This window comes from Pseudochaenichthys georgianus, chromosome 3, assembly GCF_902827115.2.
Source record: "Pseudochaenichthys georgianus chromosome 3, fPseGeo1.2, whole genome shotgun sequence".
Lineage (NCBI taxonomy): Eukaryota > Metazoa > Chordata > Actinopteri > Perciformes > Channichthyidae > Pseudochaenichthys > Pseudochaenichthys georgianus.
Window position 1 is genome coordinate 45,612,390 of NC_047505.1, and position 21,720 is coordinate 45,634,109.

The window sequence follows — 21,720 nt, forward strand, 5'->3', positions numbered from 1 at the left end:
CACAGTGCAAGTTATTTGCTTAAAGATATGACGTTCATCAACCCCATCATTCAAAAGTATATGGAAGAGAAAGAGGAGTCCCTCACCAGGACAGGAGAAGGGGGAGTCATGTCTGGACTGGAGGTGTTGCAGCATCCGGACTGCGATGGGGCCTGGTTCTCGTCGGGGAACGCGGCCTGGGCCTGAGCACAGACCTGCACCTGCGACTGGAGCTGAGGCTTGCTGTGGTTGTGGCTCATGTTGCAGTTCATGGCGGGGCTCGCATCATTGCAAGTTCCACTACAAATCTGGGCATTCCTGCTCTCAAGGACGGGGGAGGCAGAGAGGGTTTCATGGCTGCTGGGTGTCCTTGCTCTGAGCTTTTCGCGTGGGGGAGTTCGTAAACGTGGACCAGCCTGAGCGTAGGAGCGGTCTGTGAATAAAGGTTCTTCAAGTGTAAGGTGAGCACCATTTTGGGCCCGGGGAGAATGGCGTTCGGTCCCCGGATCGACCGTGGGCGTGTCTGTGCAAAAGGGCGTGTGTGTGCGACTGCTGCCTGTGTGAGGTTCATGGCTGGGTGTGTGTCCGTTAGTGGAGCCGTTGGTGGCAGTGTGTGGGGGGTGTGAGTATGTGCGGACCGTGTGTGTGACTGTTGTTGTGTGTGTGTGGTGCAGGTGGCTGCCGGCGTGCCTCGGGGACAGCGAGGGGACGGACAGCCTCTCCTGGATGAGTCTCGTTATGTCTTGTACTGCCTGGGCGATCAGAGAGCTCTCTTTCTCCCTCTCTCCCTTGCTCTCCTCCCCCCCCTCTCTTGTCTCGGTCATTCTCAGCTTCCTGCATGCTGCAGGTTTAGGGGAGGAGCTCTCTCGTTTGCTGAAGGAAGCAGGGTCAGTGGTGGGTGTGTTGAAGGGACTGGGCCACACACGTCCCACAAACTCGCAGGGGGGTACCTCAGGCTCTTTGGTCTTACTGGCAGTTAGGTCGTCGTGGTTACTGCCCCACATGGCTTTGGGAGGGTTGTCGGAGGCGAAAAGGCCGGGGGGGAGCGGCGGTGCTGTGGGGTCGCAGAAATTGAGCCTCTGTGCGATGCGGGCGATAACTTCCTGTCTCTCCTGCAGCAGGGAGCCAATTAAGGGGTTTGTCTCGGTTGAGGGCCTGGGGGAGGGGCTTCGGGGAGGCTCGGCCAATGAGAAGTTCTTAAAAGCTCTCAGAGGCTCAGGCATGGGCTTCTTTGTCCTAACACTGTTGTTGGGGACCGACCCGAAGTCCCCTACTTCTTTCGGGTCGGATGAACCGTTGAGCGCCGCGTACAGCCACTTCCCTGCTTTACTAGTGGGAAGTGGAGAGGGGGAGTGAGAGCGGGGCGGCGTGGGGGAGTGAGTGGACCTGTGGAATAGCGGGGATCCCAGACGCTGGGGGATGTTGACCTGCGGGAGCTCTCCATTCTGATACATGTGGTCCTCACCGGGCTCCTTCTTGCGGTAAGGAGGGGGGGCAGCCGTGTGGGGGAGGCTGTTGATGGGGAGATTAGGAATGGCTAATCCATTGAGGAGAAGGCCGGACATGGAGTTGGAGCTCTTGCTGTACATGTTAGCGTTGGGAAGGAAGTTTTCTTTGCCGGGGTCCTGCTGGCTATTTCTGTGGGTGGGCGGTCCACCATGGCTGTTGAAGTTGGGGTTGAGGCTGGGGGTCTTGCTGTAGAGCGGAGGCAGGCCGGTGTGGATGCTGCAGGCCAGGGTGGGGTAGGTGGGCTGGCGGGGGAGCGACTGGACACGAACCTGCAGTGCAACACTTTGGGATACATTGGGAATGGGGAAAATGTGTTCTGACGGCGGCTGGGAAAACTTCCACACCAGCTCCTCATCAGCAGCACTGATCCTGTTGGAAAGAGACAGGAAGAGGGACATTAAATAAACATTCTTTCATCCTAAAAGATGGACGCATTGCAAGAGCCTATCCCTGGTATACAGTTTTACTTCCTCTGATTCAATTTCCAAAACAGCATACCAGGTTTGCACCGATATGCTTTAGATTGAAATGCTGCTATTCATGTTTAGCCATGGATGAGTACTTATTTGTAATTGACTAATGTGTGCTTTTTTCTATAGTTAACATGTTGGCATACATATTACCTGTTATGTCACTTTTGCTGTAACGCTGTACATTTCCCCACTGGAGGACTAGACTGTTAAACACCTGAACTGTTGAAACAACATCCATAATATTCATCTGGCTGCTACTAAGAAATTATTTATCTATTTATCTAATATATCATTCCAATGACTTGCATATAGACTCTTATTGCACTATTTCACTTTTTAAACTATTTTTCTTTTTTATATTAATATTTACTTGCACTATATTTTTCTGTTTATCTGTGTTATTGTGTTGCACTGTTGGATGAGCCTGTGACCTAAGATGTTCATCGTCATAACTACACTGTAGCTATGTTCGTATGACAAATAAAAAAAAACTTGAACCTTGAACCTCGAATAAAGGAATTCTGATTCTGATACAATTGTGAAAATAACAACTTTATTGGCCCTGTAGCTTTGATCATCTAACCTCAGTTAAAAGCTTAAGGCCCACCAGAGTGAAAGTCTTCAGCGGGGGTTTTGTCTGACCTGTACAGGATGTTTCTCGGGACGATGCCATGGGAGGCGCTGAGCCAGGCGCTGAGCTGGGAGAAGAAGACGTAGGAGCGAACAGCCAACAGCAGGGTCTTCTCCTCAATGGACCGATCGCCGCTTCTATTAAAAACACAGATAGAAAGGGGTGGAAATGTGCCCGAAAACACTTCAAGTGAGTGAGTGTGTGTGTGTGTGTGTGTGTGTGTGTGTGTGTGTGTGTGTGTGTGTGTGTGTGTGTGTGTGTGTGTGTGTGTGTGTGCGTGTGTGTGTGTGTGACTGTATATGTGTGTTTGTTCTGTGTTTGTGTACATGTCTCCAGGTGTGTTTCGGTGCACTTCAATTATATAAATGGCTATGTGCAGGCCACACGTATACCTTTATGAATAGTTCAGTGTGTGTGCGTGTGTGTGTGTGTGTGTGTGTGTGTGTGTGTGTGTGTGTAATGCTTTCATGTGTTCCCTGTTCCTACACATCAGTAGGAAAGTGGGCCGATTTGTAAAGCAAATTAACCCTCTGAGTGCCAGGCCAATTATCTGGTATTCGTATTGTAATTTATTCCATAATTTATTTGTATCCCCATTTGGCCTTCTCCTTTGCATGTCACCGAATTCATTGGAAGATGAAAGTAGTTCATGTCAGATTTAAAAGGACACAAAGAAACTGTCAAACCTGCACTGAATCTGTTATGAATGAATTACATTTGCAAAAGATGGGGATTTCACAGTTCTTCTGAATAACCTTTTAGTTTAGGTTCAATGTGTTATTAAGACCGAAGTGTGAGACTGTAGGAAATCATTTGCCATCAGCTTACATGGTGCATAAACACCAATAGCTGAACAATAGAATAGTTATTCATCAACTATTGACACTAATTATTATCGTATCGTATTATTATTTCACAATTCAGCTACCTCATTCTTTCTTTTGCTCTGTATCTATTTTAAATCATGTCAAGGAAAGCAGAGCATTTGAGCATTAGTTGTGTAAACAGTAACGGCAAACCAAAGAGAGCAATGGATGATGATGGGAGGAGGCAGCAATCTTGGAAACACAAAGTGGCGTATTTAAGTCTAAAATACCGAATTGAAACTAAATGGTGGTGCGTATAGTCTCGTGTGTGTGTGTGTGTGTGTGTGTGTGTGTGTGTGTGTGTGTGTGTGTGTGTGTGTGTGTGTGTGTGTGTGTGTGTGTGTGTGTGTGTGTGTGTGTGTGTGTGTGTGTGTGTCTTACTGTCTAGGAACTGGCTGCAGGGTCCATCTCTCCAGCAGCAGAGCATCTTGTCTGATGACCGGGTCGCTGATGGGGTCACTCGGGGGGCACTCGTCACCATAGCAACAGTCTGGCAGGAGCATGACCTCGATCATGATGGGGATGCTGTTCCTCCACAGAAGGATCACCTCTGAGCGGGTTCGCCTCGCCTGCCGACACTGGACACACACACAGACAAAGGTGGAGGGTGAGTGTTCATTAGAGAGAGTCAACACCAGACACAGAGGTTTAGGGGCAGATGGGACACAAAGAGCTTCTGGGTCCCTTCAAAGGCGCTATACAAATTTAATCTATTATATTTATTATTATTATTATTAGAGCCCAATTTCCGAGTGATTTTTATTTAGTGTTAATCACATATCACTTGAAAATCTTTCCATTATGGAAGTTTACTTCAAAGATTCAATGAATCTCTGAAGTCCCAGGCTCCTCCAACAAAGCAACATGAATATATATAAGACAGCAACAAATAAAACAAATTTAAAAAACAATAAAAATAGAGCAAACAGAAACGGAGTAGAATACACAAGTGCAAGATTATCTTCCAAGACCAATGTGATGTTATGCTGTTTTGTATAACTGTTGCAGGAATACAGATTGAAACAACACTACAACTAATGCAGTCGAATACAAATTCCTACAATGTATGATGTTTGTTTAATTTCATTTAACCCTTAGATGATAAGTGGGTCTTTTTTGACCCGGTGAGGAGGTTTTTCTTGATGTATCTTTGTAATTACATTTTTTTATCATTTCATATTCCAGCTATTCCTCAAAAAACGTGTTTTGGATATCATGCCATTCCAATTTTTTATTTACATTTTAAGAAATTGTAGTTTTTGTATTTCTACCCAAGCTTCCATAAGTGGGTCAAAATTGACCCGCATGCTTTTTCTATGGAATTTCGTTATTTTTCAAAATGTAATTTTTTCCCCGAAAATTATAAAAAATTGTGAAAAATTAAATATAAAATATTTCTAGTGTGAACCAAAATATAATACTAAATATTATACAAGTGATTTTTCTTAACCAAAATGACAAAAATGGCATAAAAACACATTATTCTAATACGGGTCCTTTTTGACCCACTTATGGAAGAGTGTAGGGTCCAGTCACTCGGGCATCTAAGGGTTAACACAGTTTTAAAGAGGTATTAAATCAAAGTCTACTTATTTCAGAGGCTGCCGTTTGTGTTGCTGTTGAACGTGGTACATTTGTATCTCTAACATTGGATGCCTAGTTCCAGCTGTGTTGGTAAAATGACAGTAAATACACGATCAACAACAACAACAACAACAACATACATGTAGGTCAAATATAATATCCAAATTCCAAGTGGCCCTCAATTAACGCTCATAACTTGAAAGACACGAATGATCAACAACATTCAAAAGAGAAGAGGCTGCCATCTGTTCACACTTCAGGATAAGTCATGAGAGGTGTGTGTGAGAGGTGTGTGTGCTACCTGGGGCACTTTGTCGCTGCACTCGTGCTTGTGAAGAGGCGGCATGGCCGACTGGGCTGGAGGACAGTGCAGCCCCTCGGTTCTGCCCTTCACAGAATACTCTGGAGTCCTTCCCTCGGTGATGAGCAGCGTCAGGAACACCAGGAACTCCTCCGCATCGTACTCGAAAAACTCCTCCGTTGCATCTAGGCAGAGAAAAAGAGAGAGGAGGGTGAGCTTCTGTCGAAATAACATCCACCAATGGTAGCGGAGCAGCAGGTTGATTACTAACTTGCTTCTGGTTACCCGTTAGTTTTCCTATTGATTTCTATTAGCTATAAGGCACTACACGGCTGTGCATTAGACTACTTTTCAGAAATTCAAAAGTGTGTGATCCTGGTACTTTTCTTTTAACGGTACAAAATGCTCCTTTCAGCCATTACGCTCCAAGTCGCTGAAACAGCCTCCAGAGGATCCGAGAGGGGCAGAAAATATTGATTTTCTGTCTTTTACACTGAACCAAAATATAAACGCAACACTTTTTTTTTTGCTCCCATTTTTCATGAGATGAACTCAAAGATCTAAAACATTTTCTATATACACAAAATAACCATTTCTCTCAAATATTGTTCACAAATCTGAAAAAATCTGTGATGGTGAGCACTTCTCCTTTGGCGAGATAATCCATCCCACCTCACAGGTGTGGCATATCAAGATGCTGATTAGACAGCATGATTATTGCACAGGTGTGCCTTAGGCTGACCACAATCCACGTCAGGTATTACAGTGGGGCAAAAAAGTATTTAGTCAGCCACCAATTGTGCAAGTTCTCCCACTTAAAAAGATGAGAGAGGCCTGTAATTTTCATCCTCGGTACACTTCAACTATGAGAGACAGAATGGGGGGAAAGAATCCAGGAAATCACATTGTAGGATTTTTAATGAATTAATTGGTAAATTCCTCGGTAAAATAAGTATTTGGTCACCTACAAACAAACAAGATTTCTGGCTCTCACAGACCTGTAACTTCTTCTTTAAGAGCCTCCTCTGTCCTCCACTTGTTAACTGTATTAATGGCACCTGTTTCAACTCGTTATCAGTATAAAAGACACCTGTCCACAACCTCAAACAGTCACACTCCAAACTCCACTATGGCCAAGACCAAAGAGCTGTCAAAGGACACCAGAAACAAAATTGTAGACCTGCACCAGGCTGGGAAGACTGAATCTGCAATAGGTAAGCAGCTTGGTGTGAAGAAATCAACTGTGGGAGCAATTATTAGAAAATGGAAGACATACAAGACCACTGATAATCTCCCTCGATCTGGGGCTCCACGCAAGATCTCACCCCGTGGGGTCAAAATGATCACAAGAACGGTGAGCAAAAATCCCAGAACCACACGAGGGGACCTAGTCAATGACCTGCAGAGAGCTGGGACCAAAGTAACAAAGGCTACCATCAGTAACACACTACGCCGCCAGGGACTCAAATCCTGCAGTGCCAGACGTGTCCAGGCCCGTCTGAAGTTCGCTAGAGAGCATTTAGATGATCCAGAAGAGGATTGGGAGAATGTCATATGGTCAGATGAAACCAAAATAGAACTTTTTGGTAAAAACTCAACTAGACGTGTTTGGAGGAGAAAGAATGCTGAGTTGCATCCAAAGAACACCATACCTACTGTGAAACATCATGCTTTAGGGCTGTTCTTCTGCAAAGGGACCAGGACGACTGATCCGTGTAAAGGAAAGAATGAATGGGGCCATGACATGTATCGTGAGATTTTGAGTGACAACCTCCTTCCATCAGCAAGGGCATTGAAGATGAAACGTGGCTGGGTCTTTCAGCATGACAATGATCCCAAACACACCGCCCGGGCAACGAAGGAGTGGCTTCGTAAGAACCATTTCAAGGTCCTGGAGTGGCCTAGCCAGTCTCCAGATCTCAACCCCATAGAAAATCTTTGGAGGGAGTTGAAAGTCCGTGTTGCCCAGCGACAGCCCCAAAACATCACTGCTCTAGAGGAGATCTGCATGGAGGAATGGGCCAAACTACCAGCAACAGTGTGTGAAAACCTTGTGAAGACTTACAGAAAACGTTTGACCTCTGTCATTGCCAACAGAGGGTATATAACAAAGTATTGAGATGAACTTTTATTATTGACCAAATACTTATTTTCCACCATAATTTGCAAATAAATTCTTTAAAAATCAGACAATGTGATCGTCTGGATTTTTTTTCTCATTTTGTCTCTCATAGTTGAGGTATACCTAGGATGAAAATTACAGGCCTCTCTCATCATTTTAAGTGGGAGAACTTGCACAATTGGTGGTTGACTAAATACTTGTTTGCCCCACTGTATGCTAGCAGCAACACACGGAGTTAACTACATTATACAAACATGGGTTAATGATTAGAGGTAACCGAGTTATTTATTTTGTTAAAGTTTCAGCTATTCTGTTTACAGTTCTGTCATCAGATTATTTAATACGATTAGTTAAAACGTTGTTTCTTTCGATGTGAAATATTATGTATTTCATTTAAATAAAAAGCAATGTTAGTTTAGTTCACAATTTGTTTAGTTAGTTTACCTTATTTGTTTCTCCAAAAGAACCGATAAAAGTACCGTTAAAAGACCGGACTGATAAGCGGTATCGATAAAAGTAGTAGTACCGTTAAAACCTTAATGATATCCCTACTAATTTATGATCTTTATAATTCATCATACTGTGATTAATCAACATATTTGCTTTTATCATTATCATAAAGATAGAATAATAATCATTGTTCTACTTTATTTTGTGAACATTTTACTACTTTCAACATTCTTATAAAGTACTTCGAAGTGCATTTCACCTGTCTGGAAGATGTTGCATAAGTAAAAACCGATTGATTGATACGCTGTGACAGTTGCTAGGGGCGATAAAATGCATCATAATGAATGGCTTAACAGATATGGCTATTTAAAGTAGGCTGGAAAGACTTGTTTGGAGAAGGGGTGTGGGGGCAGGCAGAGGATGACACAACTCTTCCAGTTTGGCTTCAGAGGAATATATTTAGACTTCCCATGTCAGCTGAGCAGAGGGTTCACACACACACACACACACACACACACACACACACACACACACACACACACACACACACACACACACACACACACACACACACACACACACACACACACACACACACACACACACACACACACACACACACACACACACACACACACACACACACACACACACACACACACACACACACACACACACACACACACACACACACACACACACACACACGAGGGTTAAGAACAGAAAAGCAGAGTCATGCTGCTCCACCAATGTTTCCAGGGCGGTGTCGGGTGGGGCTGAAACTGTGACTAGGACAGAGAGCTGAATTCAACTGTAACCATTCAGGAACAAGCGTTTCCCCTCTGAATAACAGCAAGGCCAACTGATCTATTATGTGGAGGCAGAAAGACGACCAACATGGAAACCCCAGCTGGCTGTCATGTTCAAATCATAGCTCACGCTGCGCCACTCCGCTGTGCGCTGTTATTCACAAAAACCCATTATAATGACTGATTTGTGTCAGTCTTTACACGTGAACAATGAGGGCAGTTGTGCATCAGGTCAACAGCAAAATGCTCCTAAATTGTAGCCGTGGTTTGTCTCCTGCCACAAAACGTAAAACCAAATCCTGCTCTGTCTGTTTGTGTTGTAATTGAAGCTTCCAGGGGATATTTTTAGCGGAAGGTTGAAGAGCCCGTCTTAGCGCTCTATCTCCTGTGCTCCAGAGAAAACTCCCAGAATCCCGCAGGAGGTCAGCTGATACACAGCAGCTCATAGAATAACTACTTTCTTTCTTTACAGCGCTGAGATACAGCAGCCGCCTGCCTGCCTTACAATATCAAACCCTCCTCTTGGCTTTATTTAAATTGGAGTCAAAGCAATATTAGGTCACAATTACGGGGATATTTATACATGTGTAATCATCTTGAGGATACCATGTCCTCATCTCATAAAGCTGGAAGTACAAACACTTTACACACACTCCCTGTCCCTGTGTGTGTGTGTGTGTGTGTGTGTATGTGTATGTGTGTTCGTATATATCGCAGTCAGCCAGCAAGTCACGCACATTCTTCTCAGGGAACTCCTCCTACATGCCTTTGGGCTGTTGCTGCACGTGGAGGGAAGCAGAGTCCAACACAAAACATGAGAAGGCGAGGGGATGTGAAGGGGGGGGGGGTCTGTTAGCCAGCTGTAGGCTGAATAAGCGCAGGGTGAAAGAGATGGAAGCTATATTCAGGACCTTATTCTTTACGGGCTGCAATCGGAAAAGGCTTGAACAAAGGAGACCAACAGTGAAGGAGGAAGAGAGAGTGAGAGACAGAAAACTATGACAAAGGTCGAGATTCAAGGTCAAAGAGTTTACGTGATGTTTGACTTAGATAAGTGAATTGTGTTATTCCTGTTTTCTTCATTCCTGCGTTGGTTTTAATTGTCGTTTTGAACCACACAGCTACTGTATGTATACCTGGGAAGGGGGAGATAGTACTGTTTTTCTTTTGTAAATGGTGTTTGGTTTGAGAAGTACTTTGAGTAACCTTTGTGTAGGAAAAGTGAAATTTAAATAAAGTTTGATTTGATCTAGGTATATCCTCGTGCCCCCGTCCTATCAGGGGATTTGAGCTCGAGGAAAGGAGCAGAAGAGAAAAGGAAGCATGGCTAGATGAAGGGAAGGACGTGAAGGATTGTTTGAGGAAGCAGCTGAATAACAGCCTCTGAGAAATGGTGAGCTGCATGGGCTACTGAACACACACATACACGTACCAGGGTTTCCGCTAGGATTTTTTCTCGCCGGTCAAATGTCCGGGCAGAATTTATTTTACCGGACTAATTTGAAACTTACCGGTCATATTTCAATGATAATAATAAGAGTTGTGTAGCAGAGTTTCCGTTAGCAGGTAATTACCGGACTATGAGCAGATATGCTTCAGTTTAAAACTCAGTTCACGGGGCTCATTTTTATATTGCTTCAGTTTATAATCGTAACATGATCGAAGAATTCAGATTCATTTTTCAATAAATTATTCCACAAACAACAAACAACATAATTATTACATTCAAACAAACTACTTGTAGTAGATAACGTACATTATTCAGAAGTTTACATCAACTTTGAATAATAACACGGGAGAAACGGATCCTCTCTCTCCCTCTCTCTCCCTCTCTCTCCTGACAGCACGTCAGTTTCTCATGCAGCGCCTGCAGCTCGCTAAACAGAGGGCGGGGCTTCAGGTGATTATGCAGAGCTGCGTGTCTCGGTCAGACTCAGCAGCTGATCTGATCTCTCTCTCGTCCGGTTACACTTCACTCGCGTTTATGTCCATATGGATCAGATCCAGCTCTCCTGATCGGCCTTTATAGAGAGCACCGATCAAACTATTAAGAGTGAATATCGGCCGATAATGACCGGCGGCCGATCGATCGGAGCCTCCCTAATTATTACCAGACATTTTGACCGTCAGGTTTTGAATTTACCGGTTTTTTATAAATGTTACCAGCTAAAAACCGGTAATTACCGGCTAACGGAAACCCTGACACGTACAAGCACAGAGGAGCCCCAATTATGCGTGCACACACAGTGGGTGTCAAATTGCAGCTTTCTAGGAAAAAAGGCAAACCCAGAAACACACAGACCCCTCCTAAAGCACATACAACAACAACAACAACAACAACACACATGTCACACAACTCTATGACCTTGAATCTCAACCGTTGTCATAGTTTTCTGTCTCACTCTCTTTTCCTCCTTCACTGTTGGTCTCCTTTGTTCAAGCCTTTTCCGATTGCAGCCCGTAAAGAACAAGGTCCTGAATATAGCTTCCATCTCTTTCTGTGGCTGCGAGGGAGTGCGGTCGTCTTTCAACCAGAAGGTTGCGGGTTCGATCCCAGCCCGTGCAGCCAACATGTCGATGTATCCTTGGGCAAGATACTTAACCCCGAGTTGCTCCCGATGGCCAACGGTGTGTGGATGTTAGGTCCTGGAGTAAGATACACTGCTCTGTGTGAATGGGTGAACGACATGGAAGCGTTTGAGGGGTCTTAAAGACTGGATAAAGCGCTATATAAAGTACAGTCCATTCACCATGAGGACACGGAGATAACGCAGCGAAAACATACAGATACACACACATAGCAACGTGCAGTGCAGGACAACGGACTAGTGATGGCTTTGGTTAAGGGGCCCGGCCCATAGATGAGAGCTGTCATTCTTTAGGGCGTCGTGACTGAAGAGAACATTCCTATGAAGCCTAGACATTTACACACACATGTACACACATGCACACAGCCTAGATGGAAGCTGGGAGGTTGACACACAAAGGAAGAGAAGTGGCAACCCTTTGCTTGGAATTAAAAAGATACGGCTATCTTCAACAAACAGAAGCTAATTCTCCAAACAAAGGACTAGTTTCCTCCTTTATTAACAACTTGAACAGTTACAAAATAACAACCGTGTTATTTTTAGAAGGAGTTGTTGATTCATCAACGCTTTAAGCTAAAATCACCTCCCTCTGTAAGGTTTTAAATCCTGGTGCAAATAGTTCAATATCATTTGGGAATTGATGGAACAATCCGGGTTGTTTACCAATCATTAAGCCTCACAAGCGGGGATCAATGTTCAATCCTGCGTTCAGCTGCGCCTCCTCCTGCTCTTCCTCCCTTTCCCACCCAACTGTGACCAATCCATTCCCGCCTCGACAGAATATTTGAACCGTTTGATTTGAAAGTGTCTGTGAGATGCATGTTGTTATCGAGCCTTCTCTGTCTGCACTGTGTGTCCATGACGTACACTTGTCTATTTTCTTCCTCCTATGTGTGTAAACTCCACCGGTCCCCTTGCATTTGGTTAGAGAAGCACCATAGCAACTATAGCACTGCTTGAGAAACAGGAACACGTCTTTGTAATCAGGAAAACATAATCAGGTTGGGATTTAAATAAGAGGCTTTGCTTAGACATCCTGCACTTTACAAACCAAAGTAACGATGACACAATGGAAACTGATCTGTATGTGTTGCATGTGCGTTAGGGCTGAACGATTAATCCATTTTAAATCGAAATCGCGATTCGAGATGATGCGATTATCAAATCGCAAAGCCTGCGATTGTTTTTTACATTTTTTTTTGTTCTTCTTGTGTGTCAGTCATCCACACCAATCAGAAGTGCTGTGCTCCACATGTAGCAGCCATTGTTAACCAATCAGAAGTGGCCCATGATAGAAGGTGATAGACAGATTGATCCAATCACCTGCCAAGTATTTTTGAAAGTGCCTGCCCTTTCCGAATGGCTTCCAATGGAGCTTTCCTATATGGTTTGGTGAAACAAACCGTCTGAGTCAGGTTAGTAATGCACATCCATCACATGTTTCTTTTACAGTGAATCTTTAACTGAAGCTTGACTCTAAAGCAACCCAACGGAAGTTTCATGTAAGTTTAGTTCTTTCACTCGTAGCTCGTGCTGCGGGGGTGCTAGAGACAGGAGTATGTTGATACGACCTTCCTACCCGGAGTTATGGCCGCATTTTACAATAAACTTCCATTGGGTCGCTTAAAAATAAATATCGCAATTCGAATCGCAATCGCAATATTTGTCAGAAAAATCGCAATTAGATTTTTTTCCCAAAATCGTGCAGCCCTAATGTGCGTGTGTCCTCTCCTCCATCTCCTGATAATGTGTGATGTGAGTGATGTAACGGGTTGGATTTGGAGTCAGGCGTCTTATTATTAGACCTGTGACCGCCTGACACCAAGTGCAGCTGGAGTCCCGCGTACAGATCAGCTGGTTGGGCCTGTATACACACACACACAAATAAACACACACACACCTCAGCTGTCTCTGTGTCTGCAGGCAAACAGATCAGGATAGAGTCATGTGGGGTGGAAAAACACACCGTGGTACACACTGTGGAGTGATTCATCGTTATCTAAGATTGAAGAGAGGCAAACGAACGAACATGTCAGAGTCCGGTCGAAACCTGATTGAATCTTGTTGTTTGAATACATGTTGCTGGATTACATGTTAGTGTACGCAGTGTGTTTCCACAGAGAGACAGATGGGAGACGGACAGGGGAAGCAGACCCATTGATCTGTGCACCTCAGACACGAGGCGGGAAGAATTCATGTCAGGATTGTCCTAGCCATAACAATCGTGATCCAACATACTCTGCTGATAATCATCAAAATATGCTTTAAACTGTGAAAATGGCATTAAATATATTGTGATTATTAATGTACCTTATGTTTTGTTTTGTTTGCACACTACAGGACACGACCTAGTGTTAAGCACATAGATCTTAAATAAAATGAGTCCATGTAAATGAAAACAATTTCTTTTTTGACCAGGCTCTCTTTTGCCGTCTCGTGATAAGCAGCCACACACACACACACACACACACACACACACACACACACACACACACACACACACACACACACACACACACACACACACACCACACACACACACACACACACACACACACACACACACACACACACACACACACACACACACACACACACACACACACACACACACACACACACACACACACACACACCACACACACACACACACACACACACACACACACACACACACACACACACACACACACACACACACACACACACACACACACACACACACACACACACACACACACACACACACACACACACACACACACACACTTCACTCTGGATGTCAGTTGTCTGTGACCATGTTTCATTCACACGAAGCAGAGCACAGAGAGGCTCGCTGCTCTTCCTCATTAGTGATGCGCCTGTGCTGCAGGACCTGAGACAAAAGCCAGTGCGGATGAGAATAAAAGAGTCGCAGATCAAAGTCTCAGCGGGAACGCCGCACTGATGAGCTCACCTATGGCTGGACCGCTGGCTACCAAAGACTGAGTGTTACACACAGACGATATGAGGTAATATACTGCAGGGCGGGAGAGGGAGAGACGAGACATATTTCAGAGGGAGAGACGAGACATATTTCAGAGAGAGACGAGACATATTTCAGAGGGAGAGACGCAGAAGGTCTGCACAGATATTGGGCAAGACATATGAGTAGTCTAAAGGGCAAACAGAACACACACTGTTAGTAGAAAAGGCAGACAGGAAGTCCTATTAGCCGTTTACTGTCTGTCGAGCACATTTCATGCAACGCTTGAAACCTTGCAGAAAGAAATAAGCAAATTAGTTTGCATTTGCATCAGCTAAATAGAACATTTCTGATTTTCTGTGACAGCTTTTGAAGAAAAACATAAAGTCTAACTTGGCAATACCAAGATTGTGGAGTACAAATATATTACAAACTGTCTAAAGCAACCTTTGAACTATTGTACTACAAAACTGAACAAATCGTGACTTGGCTGTGGGGGTTTTTTCTTGGTAAACAAACATGCTAAAAGTCGACAATGGCACAGAGGAACAAATCCAGCAGAGACACTAAGATCAATAAACAAAGTTTATAGGCATAGATTTCCAACTAGAGGGGTTTCAAAAGCACGTACTTGTACTATAAAATAAACACTTTGAAGAATGTATAGTGAGAGAGGTAGACTTGTAACCGCTTTCTTCCATTAAAATACTGAAGAAAGTAAATAAATAACGGTCCACGGTTACGGTTCAGGTTCCTCTGAGCAAGACATTAAAGACCCCGACTGCTCCAGTGGGTTAAGGCCATTTTCTTAAGATGAATCAACACAAAGAAACCAAGCAGAGATCAAAAGATTATGGCAACAATGACACAAGGCCATTTTTAAGATTTAAGAAAAATAAATCCTCATTTTGAGTCTTTTACATTACATTAGGGTCTTAAGTTAATATGATTTAAGAAGTTGGACAGAGCTGGACACGATCTTCTGAATGCTCCTACACAGTGAAGCTTAAACATGCAGCAGCAGCCTTGATGGAAAATGGCTCAGAGCAAATGTTTTCTCTGCAAACCCACATTATGAAATCACGATGTTGTGATGACCTGACCTTGAATCCTGCATGGACATGTGCAAATAGCCCTGAGTGCATGTGTGGTACAACAGGGCTGCATGATATCCAAACAGCAATTTCAATGTATGCAAAAGCCTTCATCTCGTCGGCATGTTTTGCTTCAGCAGCAATCTGCAACAAGCAAAGCACTTCTAACGTCTCCCTAGCTGCTCGACAAGATGGTGTCACTTCTGTTGAACTGTGCACAGGGAGCACAAACAGAAACAAATCTAAGGCTGCGGCCCCACGAGGACGAAAACGGCTAAACGCATAGGATTAACGCAAACGCAATCGCAAACGGCTTCCGTCCACATGCAATAATTATCCGGATAGTGTCTGCCCACACGAGACCGCTCCGTTTAGCTCCAACCGCTGGAGAAGCTGCAGTACATATGCAGGAGCCTCTACGTGGCGCTGTAACTTCCTCCACAAAAGCAGCGAAGAAGCATGGTTGTCATGGTTGCCCTTCTGTTTATTCTCCGCGGTGGGGGCCGAGGGAACCGGGCAGAGTTTTTCGCCAGTCAGCGTGTATTAAAGTTGAAATCTTCAGGACAAAATTATAAAAGTGCCGGTCAAAGGTCTTCTTTGTTATTTATTGAGCTTTAAAACAAATGAATAACGACTCTATATAATATAATGATAAAATACACGGAGCCTCTCTTTTTCCTCCTTCTCTTCGGACAGCGTCTGTGTCTGTCTCATGCAGCAGCTGATCCAGTAATGAGTGACCCGGCCGACAGTAAAAAATAAACATATTTATAACTAGTTTAGGGAGTTTGAGAGGTAATTAAAATAGCTAAGGGTGATGATCTGACTTGAAGTGTGTGTTTTGCTGCAGAGGGAGGAGCTTCAGGTGGGCAGAGCTGCGTGTCTCCGTCCTGTCAGATTAGTCTTCACTCGCGAGAGAAAGATAAATAATCTGAATTCAGGATGCAGTTTACTTTGACGTGGGGGTGAGCAGCAGAGGTGGGGAGAGGCGGGGCTATTGCCTCATCATTATTGCTGTAGATGTTGCACAAACAACTGTAGCATGGTCAATAGCGTCCGGAGCACGATAGCAACTCTGCGATCCGCCATTGTTGTTGTTGTTGGTGGCGAAACACTTCAGCACTGGCGCGGGGTAAGCGGAGGTGAGCAGAAGAGGTGGGGAGAGGCGGGGCTATTGCGCAATCACTATCAGTGATCTGAAAATGTCCGTATAGGGCGCACACACGGAGCTGTTTGACCCCCCAGAGAGTGGCGTATGCATTTCTATCCACCTTGGGACCCGTTGTCGTTTCCTCAGTCGTTTAGTGCCATATTCGGTCGTCCTCGTGTGGCCGAACGGTCTATATGACACTAAACAGTAACGCAAACGACCGAATTCGTCCTCGTGGAGCTGCAGCCTAAATGTACCACCAGCTCGTTATGTGGGAGTCTGGTGGATGAAAATGAGTCAAAAGCGAGAAGGAAACTGATTGCCATAATTGGTGTGCCTCATGGGAAGTAATCAGATAAGTAAGTAACTAGAAACACCATGATGAAGCCGATAAAGCCGCATCACGACGTGCCATCATACTCCAATCAGCGCAGGGCAATATTAGTATTTTCAAAGTGTTGCCCTAAGAACAGAGGGACACTCAATTCACTGGGAGACAGTTCAGATTCTCATCAAGGACTGCGCCACTCCAACACACACATGTACCGACACACAGCTGCACCTCTGTAATGAAAAGGGAGGCAGAATAGGAGATTACAGCGACAGTTCTTCCATGCTAAATCTCTTCACTGCAGCCCCCAGTGAGATAAATATAGACACAACTTGGTAGCTCTCATTTTCTGTTTGTCTCCGTCTATCTCTGCTTTCAAAGGCGCTTACAACATGTATTTGATGAGTTGGTGTCTTCCAGCACCGCCCATGTTAAAAGGGGCTAATGCCTCAAGTCATACACTATGTAAGATAAAGTAATTGCAAGATAGTGAGAAAACTTACTTGCTGACACACATGCCACACTTTGCTCCTTTGATTTTGTCGCACTAAAGTTAGAAGTCTAAGTTAACCCTTTGAGTTCCATCCTCTTCCCACAAAAGCTCATGGATTATTTAGAAATCACAAAGGAGCTCCCCTGAAACCCACCTGCCTGGGCTTTTGAAGGCTGCTTGATTTCAACTGTGCAGCTATCCCGAGAATATGGAAGCACACATCCAGTGAAAAGTATTCAAAAGTATTTCGCCCGGGTAGCAAAGCAGGTGGCAGATTGGAAGTGTCAGCAGCTCTGGCCACTGCTTTTCTCCACCAGGGGAATTCTTTGCAATGCCATCTTTTTTCTGTTCCACAGCCAGTTCTGCTATATTTGGAAAACCAGCAAATCTGCAAGACCAACTAATCTGCAATTCCTTTCCGCCGGTATATCTGAAAAAAAACATCCGGTTGCTTATATTTTTCTTAAGAGTATGACCAACTCTCCAACCAACGAGAAGCCTGCTACCATAATACGTTATTGATTTATCGTATGATATATGCGCATGACCTAGATACTTTTTGCTGACCTCAATATGTGTGCTTCCATGTGTGTTTGTTTACATAAGAATGTCACGAGCATTTTATCCAACATGATGCCAAAATAAACAGAAGGGTTAGGGTCCATAGAGCGCCACCGTGACAAGTCCTAAAACCGGGATGTAAACTTCTTCCGGTTCCTTCGGCAAAAAGCAATGCTTTCTCCTTAGGATTTTGGAAAATAGCTGGAAATAAGGTCTGTGGTTGAAACACATTTAAGAGACGGATCACGTTTTTCGGATAATCTCCACATGTCTATCCTACTTTTATAATTTTCGAAGCATTAATCTAGTCGCAAGAAGCAAAATGCTAACGTTATTCTATAAAGGAACTACAGCAGGGTCGCTGCTTCAACGTCACGCCAACTTAAGATCCATATTCAAACATACAGATTCTAAATTGTTCAAGTTGAAGCGTTTGTTTTAACAGTTTGCAGGAGGCAGGGACTTGCTTTCAAGCGGAACACGGGGAAAAACAAACTTAGAGAGGGTGTTTACGTGTTCGGCGTAATGACGTACAACGGCCTCGACAACTTCTCTAGTCCTATTCAGCCACTTGGTAACAACCATCGTTTTTCAGACACGTAGACTCTTCAGAAATCACCAGCGGGGTCACTGCTGATGTATTTAATGCCGTAGAACAAAACGTGATCCGTCTCTTAAATTTGTGTCGACCACAGACCTGCTTTCCAGCTATTTTCCAAAATCCTATGGAGAAATCCCATTGACTGAGACGAGGGAACGCGTCACTGCACCACTCTATGCACAGATATTGCATATTTCTTTTAAAGCCTTGGAGAAAATTATACTTATTGTTTTCGTTGTGTGTTTCTTTGTTTTATTTATATAGAACATTTTCCTTCACATTTCTATTCCAATGTCTGAATGTTTTCAAGAGAAGTTCATGGCCCTTTGCAAAGTTGTTCTTGGCATAAATGGTCTTAAAGTGACAATTATATATTTTATTGGAGTTGTTTCTGTACAACAACAGCATATCGTCCAACAAAATGTATTATTGTGCCTAGTTCCAGACACGCTGCATGTTCTGAAATATGCAAGACATAGAGAGAGAGAACATCTGAGCACTCAGTATACTATATGCATCCATGTACTCTGTGTACATGGATGTGTGAATCTAAGAAGTCCCCTGTTGAACAATCTGGTACATACAGGGCAGCCAACTCTATAAGTTCCAAGATATTCATCTGCTATTCAGGACATGTGGTGCTTAGCGTAGCTGACACATGTTTAAAGAATACGTCTAACATTCTTTAATTGTCATAACAATGTGAGTTTCTCGTTTCTTATAAAAGACCTGCAGTATTTTGGATCCTGTTGTATTTTTGACTTTCTATTTTAATTATCCAGAATATTTTATATTGTTTTGTTTATATTTGATATAATATATATATTTTGTATTGTTAATTCTCTTTTCCACTTGTGGGGTAGGTACGTTTGAGAAACCGGCTCGAGATACACTTTTTGTTATATTCCATGGAATGCTCTTAACATGAATATCTGAAGTGCTTTGACAAAAAATCCATAAAATAATCTCATCTGTGAAGCCGTAGTACTGTAAAAAGCACGACCAATCATCTGAGCCGGCCCGGCTAAAGTAACTGGATGGCCTTCCTGCCTGTCAGCCTTCCATCTGTGCACAAACTTATCTCGTGCCCTCATTGGTCATGTGCACGTTCGTGTGTGTTGGAGGAGGGGCTCTGTGAGGAAGTGGCAGATTTTTTCCGGCTGTGTATTTTCAAATTCTAGCGCAGCTTGTTTCTCCAAAATAACCTACCCCACCTTTAACTATTTTAAGTATTGTATTATAAAGTCTGAACACACTTCTGCTTCTGATCAATAAAGTATGTATGTATGTATGTATGTATGTATGTATGTATGTATGTATGTATGTATGTATGTATGTATGTACCCACCTATCACCTACCTACCTACCTACCTACCCATCTACCTATCTATCTATCTATCTACACTTGATGCACCCTGAGCTGAAATCAAGTCAGGTGGTTGCTACAGATTCATACATGAAAGGAGTATTATTTTAGGTAAAGCATAGTGTTTGTACTTTTCAGATTTCATGCCATCATCTAGTACTTTCCCAGCCAATCCTTCAAACTAATATGATGTTTACTTAAGTTCAGATTCTTATAGTTCTGACGTCATGGTTTTAAAATAAATGAGTCACCATTTTTGACAACAAACCAGGAAGAAGTCTTGCACTGTCTATTTATGTACTCGGCTGTCTAGCAATGGTGTTGTCATGACTTAAAACATATGTTCAACTTCTCATTTTGACACTTGCAGAAAGGCGAGAGATGCCCAGAGGTTTTGGACACCTGCATAAATGTTAATAAGGTATATCTGATATATGTTAAGCCGTCAGATGGTCACCAGCTAAAAATAAGAAGATTCATATGACATTTGATTATTCTGGTTATTTTCAGTGACAAAAAACTGATTTTAGATTCTTTAAATAAACAATGTGAGTCTTTGCTAAGTTTGCCTGAAGAGAAACGTAATAACCCCCTGAAGCTACTAAAAGAGAAAAGCTTTTATTTATTTGTAATCCTGACATAAAAACAGGTGTTTCCGTAAAAACAAAGGATATAAATGGCCTCATTGGTCATTCCTCTCCTGGCACACTGACCTGGCCCTTCAGGAGAGCGGTGATCAACGATCACAACTGTTGACCAGGGAATAAACGGTGGTGGTGAGGAGGGGGGTGTAACCAAGGCAACAGGGACATTGTGTTAAACATTCCCGTCACGGTGATTGAAGAGTGTCTCTGTGTAGGAATGAGCTGCGGCAATATGCTCCTTTGAATGTGACCGTGTGCCACAGCTTGACAAGAAAGTGTCTGAAGACAATTAATGCTCCTGTTGTGCTCCGAGTGTGTGTCACATCATGTACTTGGTATGAAAAGCACATGGTTTGTCTGTCTGCCCGTCTGTGTAGGTGTGTATTTTTCTTAAGTGTGTTTACGTCACTTCTTTTGTTGAGGTAAAGCAGCAGAGGTTGCTGCGATATTACAATAGTAATTAAAGGCTCAGCTGTTTTTCCATGGCATTTTAAAACATTATTCCCCGGTCACTGCCAGCTCACCTTTCCTGTTATTGTCTGCCTTGTGTTACAACCTTAAAAAACAATGGAAGTGTTGGCTTAGCCTGCCAAGAAACGGGTATGTTGTTGCCAGAAACACTTGAAAGAACGGTAAGGATCACTGCTAAGGAAGAACTGATTCAGATTGAATATGAATCGCTAAATTTAGCAATACTGGTTTTACCTCTGCTTATAGACTTGGTTTTAAAAATTGTACTTAAATTAGAACATCTCCCTTTGGCTTTTGTCTGTTTTACTTGTTACTAGAAAGGGTGCGTATACTCATAGCTTCCAATATTAACTTATAGTCAGCCTTTCTCTAAACTTTTCCAGTTTCCTCCCACTTGAATAACGTTTCTTTGAATCCACGGACTTTGGATCTATGGTCCGTGTGTGTCCCTCTCCCACTCTGCAACACAAAGGGGCAGATTCACAGCATACGTATAGCAACAGGCTGTGATTGGCTGAGAGGCGTTATTAGCTCTGAGGAAAAAAAAGTCATCCTGAGGCATAACAACTTTAAACTCATCTCGGCTGATGTGGAAAAAACTTATTTTAAAACTGTCTGACTGGCTATCAGACCTGATTGAAGAGAGTAGTTATGAGATTTGTCTATGAACAACAACTTCTTTCACTTGGTTGTTAACATATCTTTATTTTCTAAGAAGGTTTTATATGTTGT

General features: G+C 43.4%; 1 protein-coding gene and 1 long non-coding RNA gene across 2 annotated transcripts in view; one reads left to right on the top strand and one right to left on the bottom strand.

Moving 5' to 3' along the window:
- The window catches only part of atosa (atos homolog A), a 41,471-nt gene that overhangs the window by 8,537 nt on the left and 11,214 nt on the right, over window positions 1-21,720 (bottom strand). The window contains exons 2-5 of the mRNA XM_034076685.2: window positions 5,344-5,528; window positions 3,840-4,036; window positions 2,604-2,729; window positions 87-1,857 (exon numbers count right to left, since the gene is read on the bottom strand). Coding sequence (XP_033932576.1) covers window positions 87-1,857; window positions 2,604-2,729; window positions 3,840-4,036; window positions 5,344-5,528 — 2,279 coding nt within the window. The remainder of the gene's footprint in view (window positions 1-86; window positions 1,858-2,603; window positions 2,730-3,839; window positions 4,037-5,343; window positions 5,529-21,720) is intronic.
- On the top strand, window positions 9,598-13,679 carry LOC117440379 (uncharacterized). Its single transcript, XR_004551251.2, has 3 exons — window positions 9,598-9,744; window positions 9,978-10,117; window positions 11,166-13,679. It is a non-coding gene; the product is annotated as an uncharacterized lncRNA (long non-coding RNA).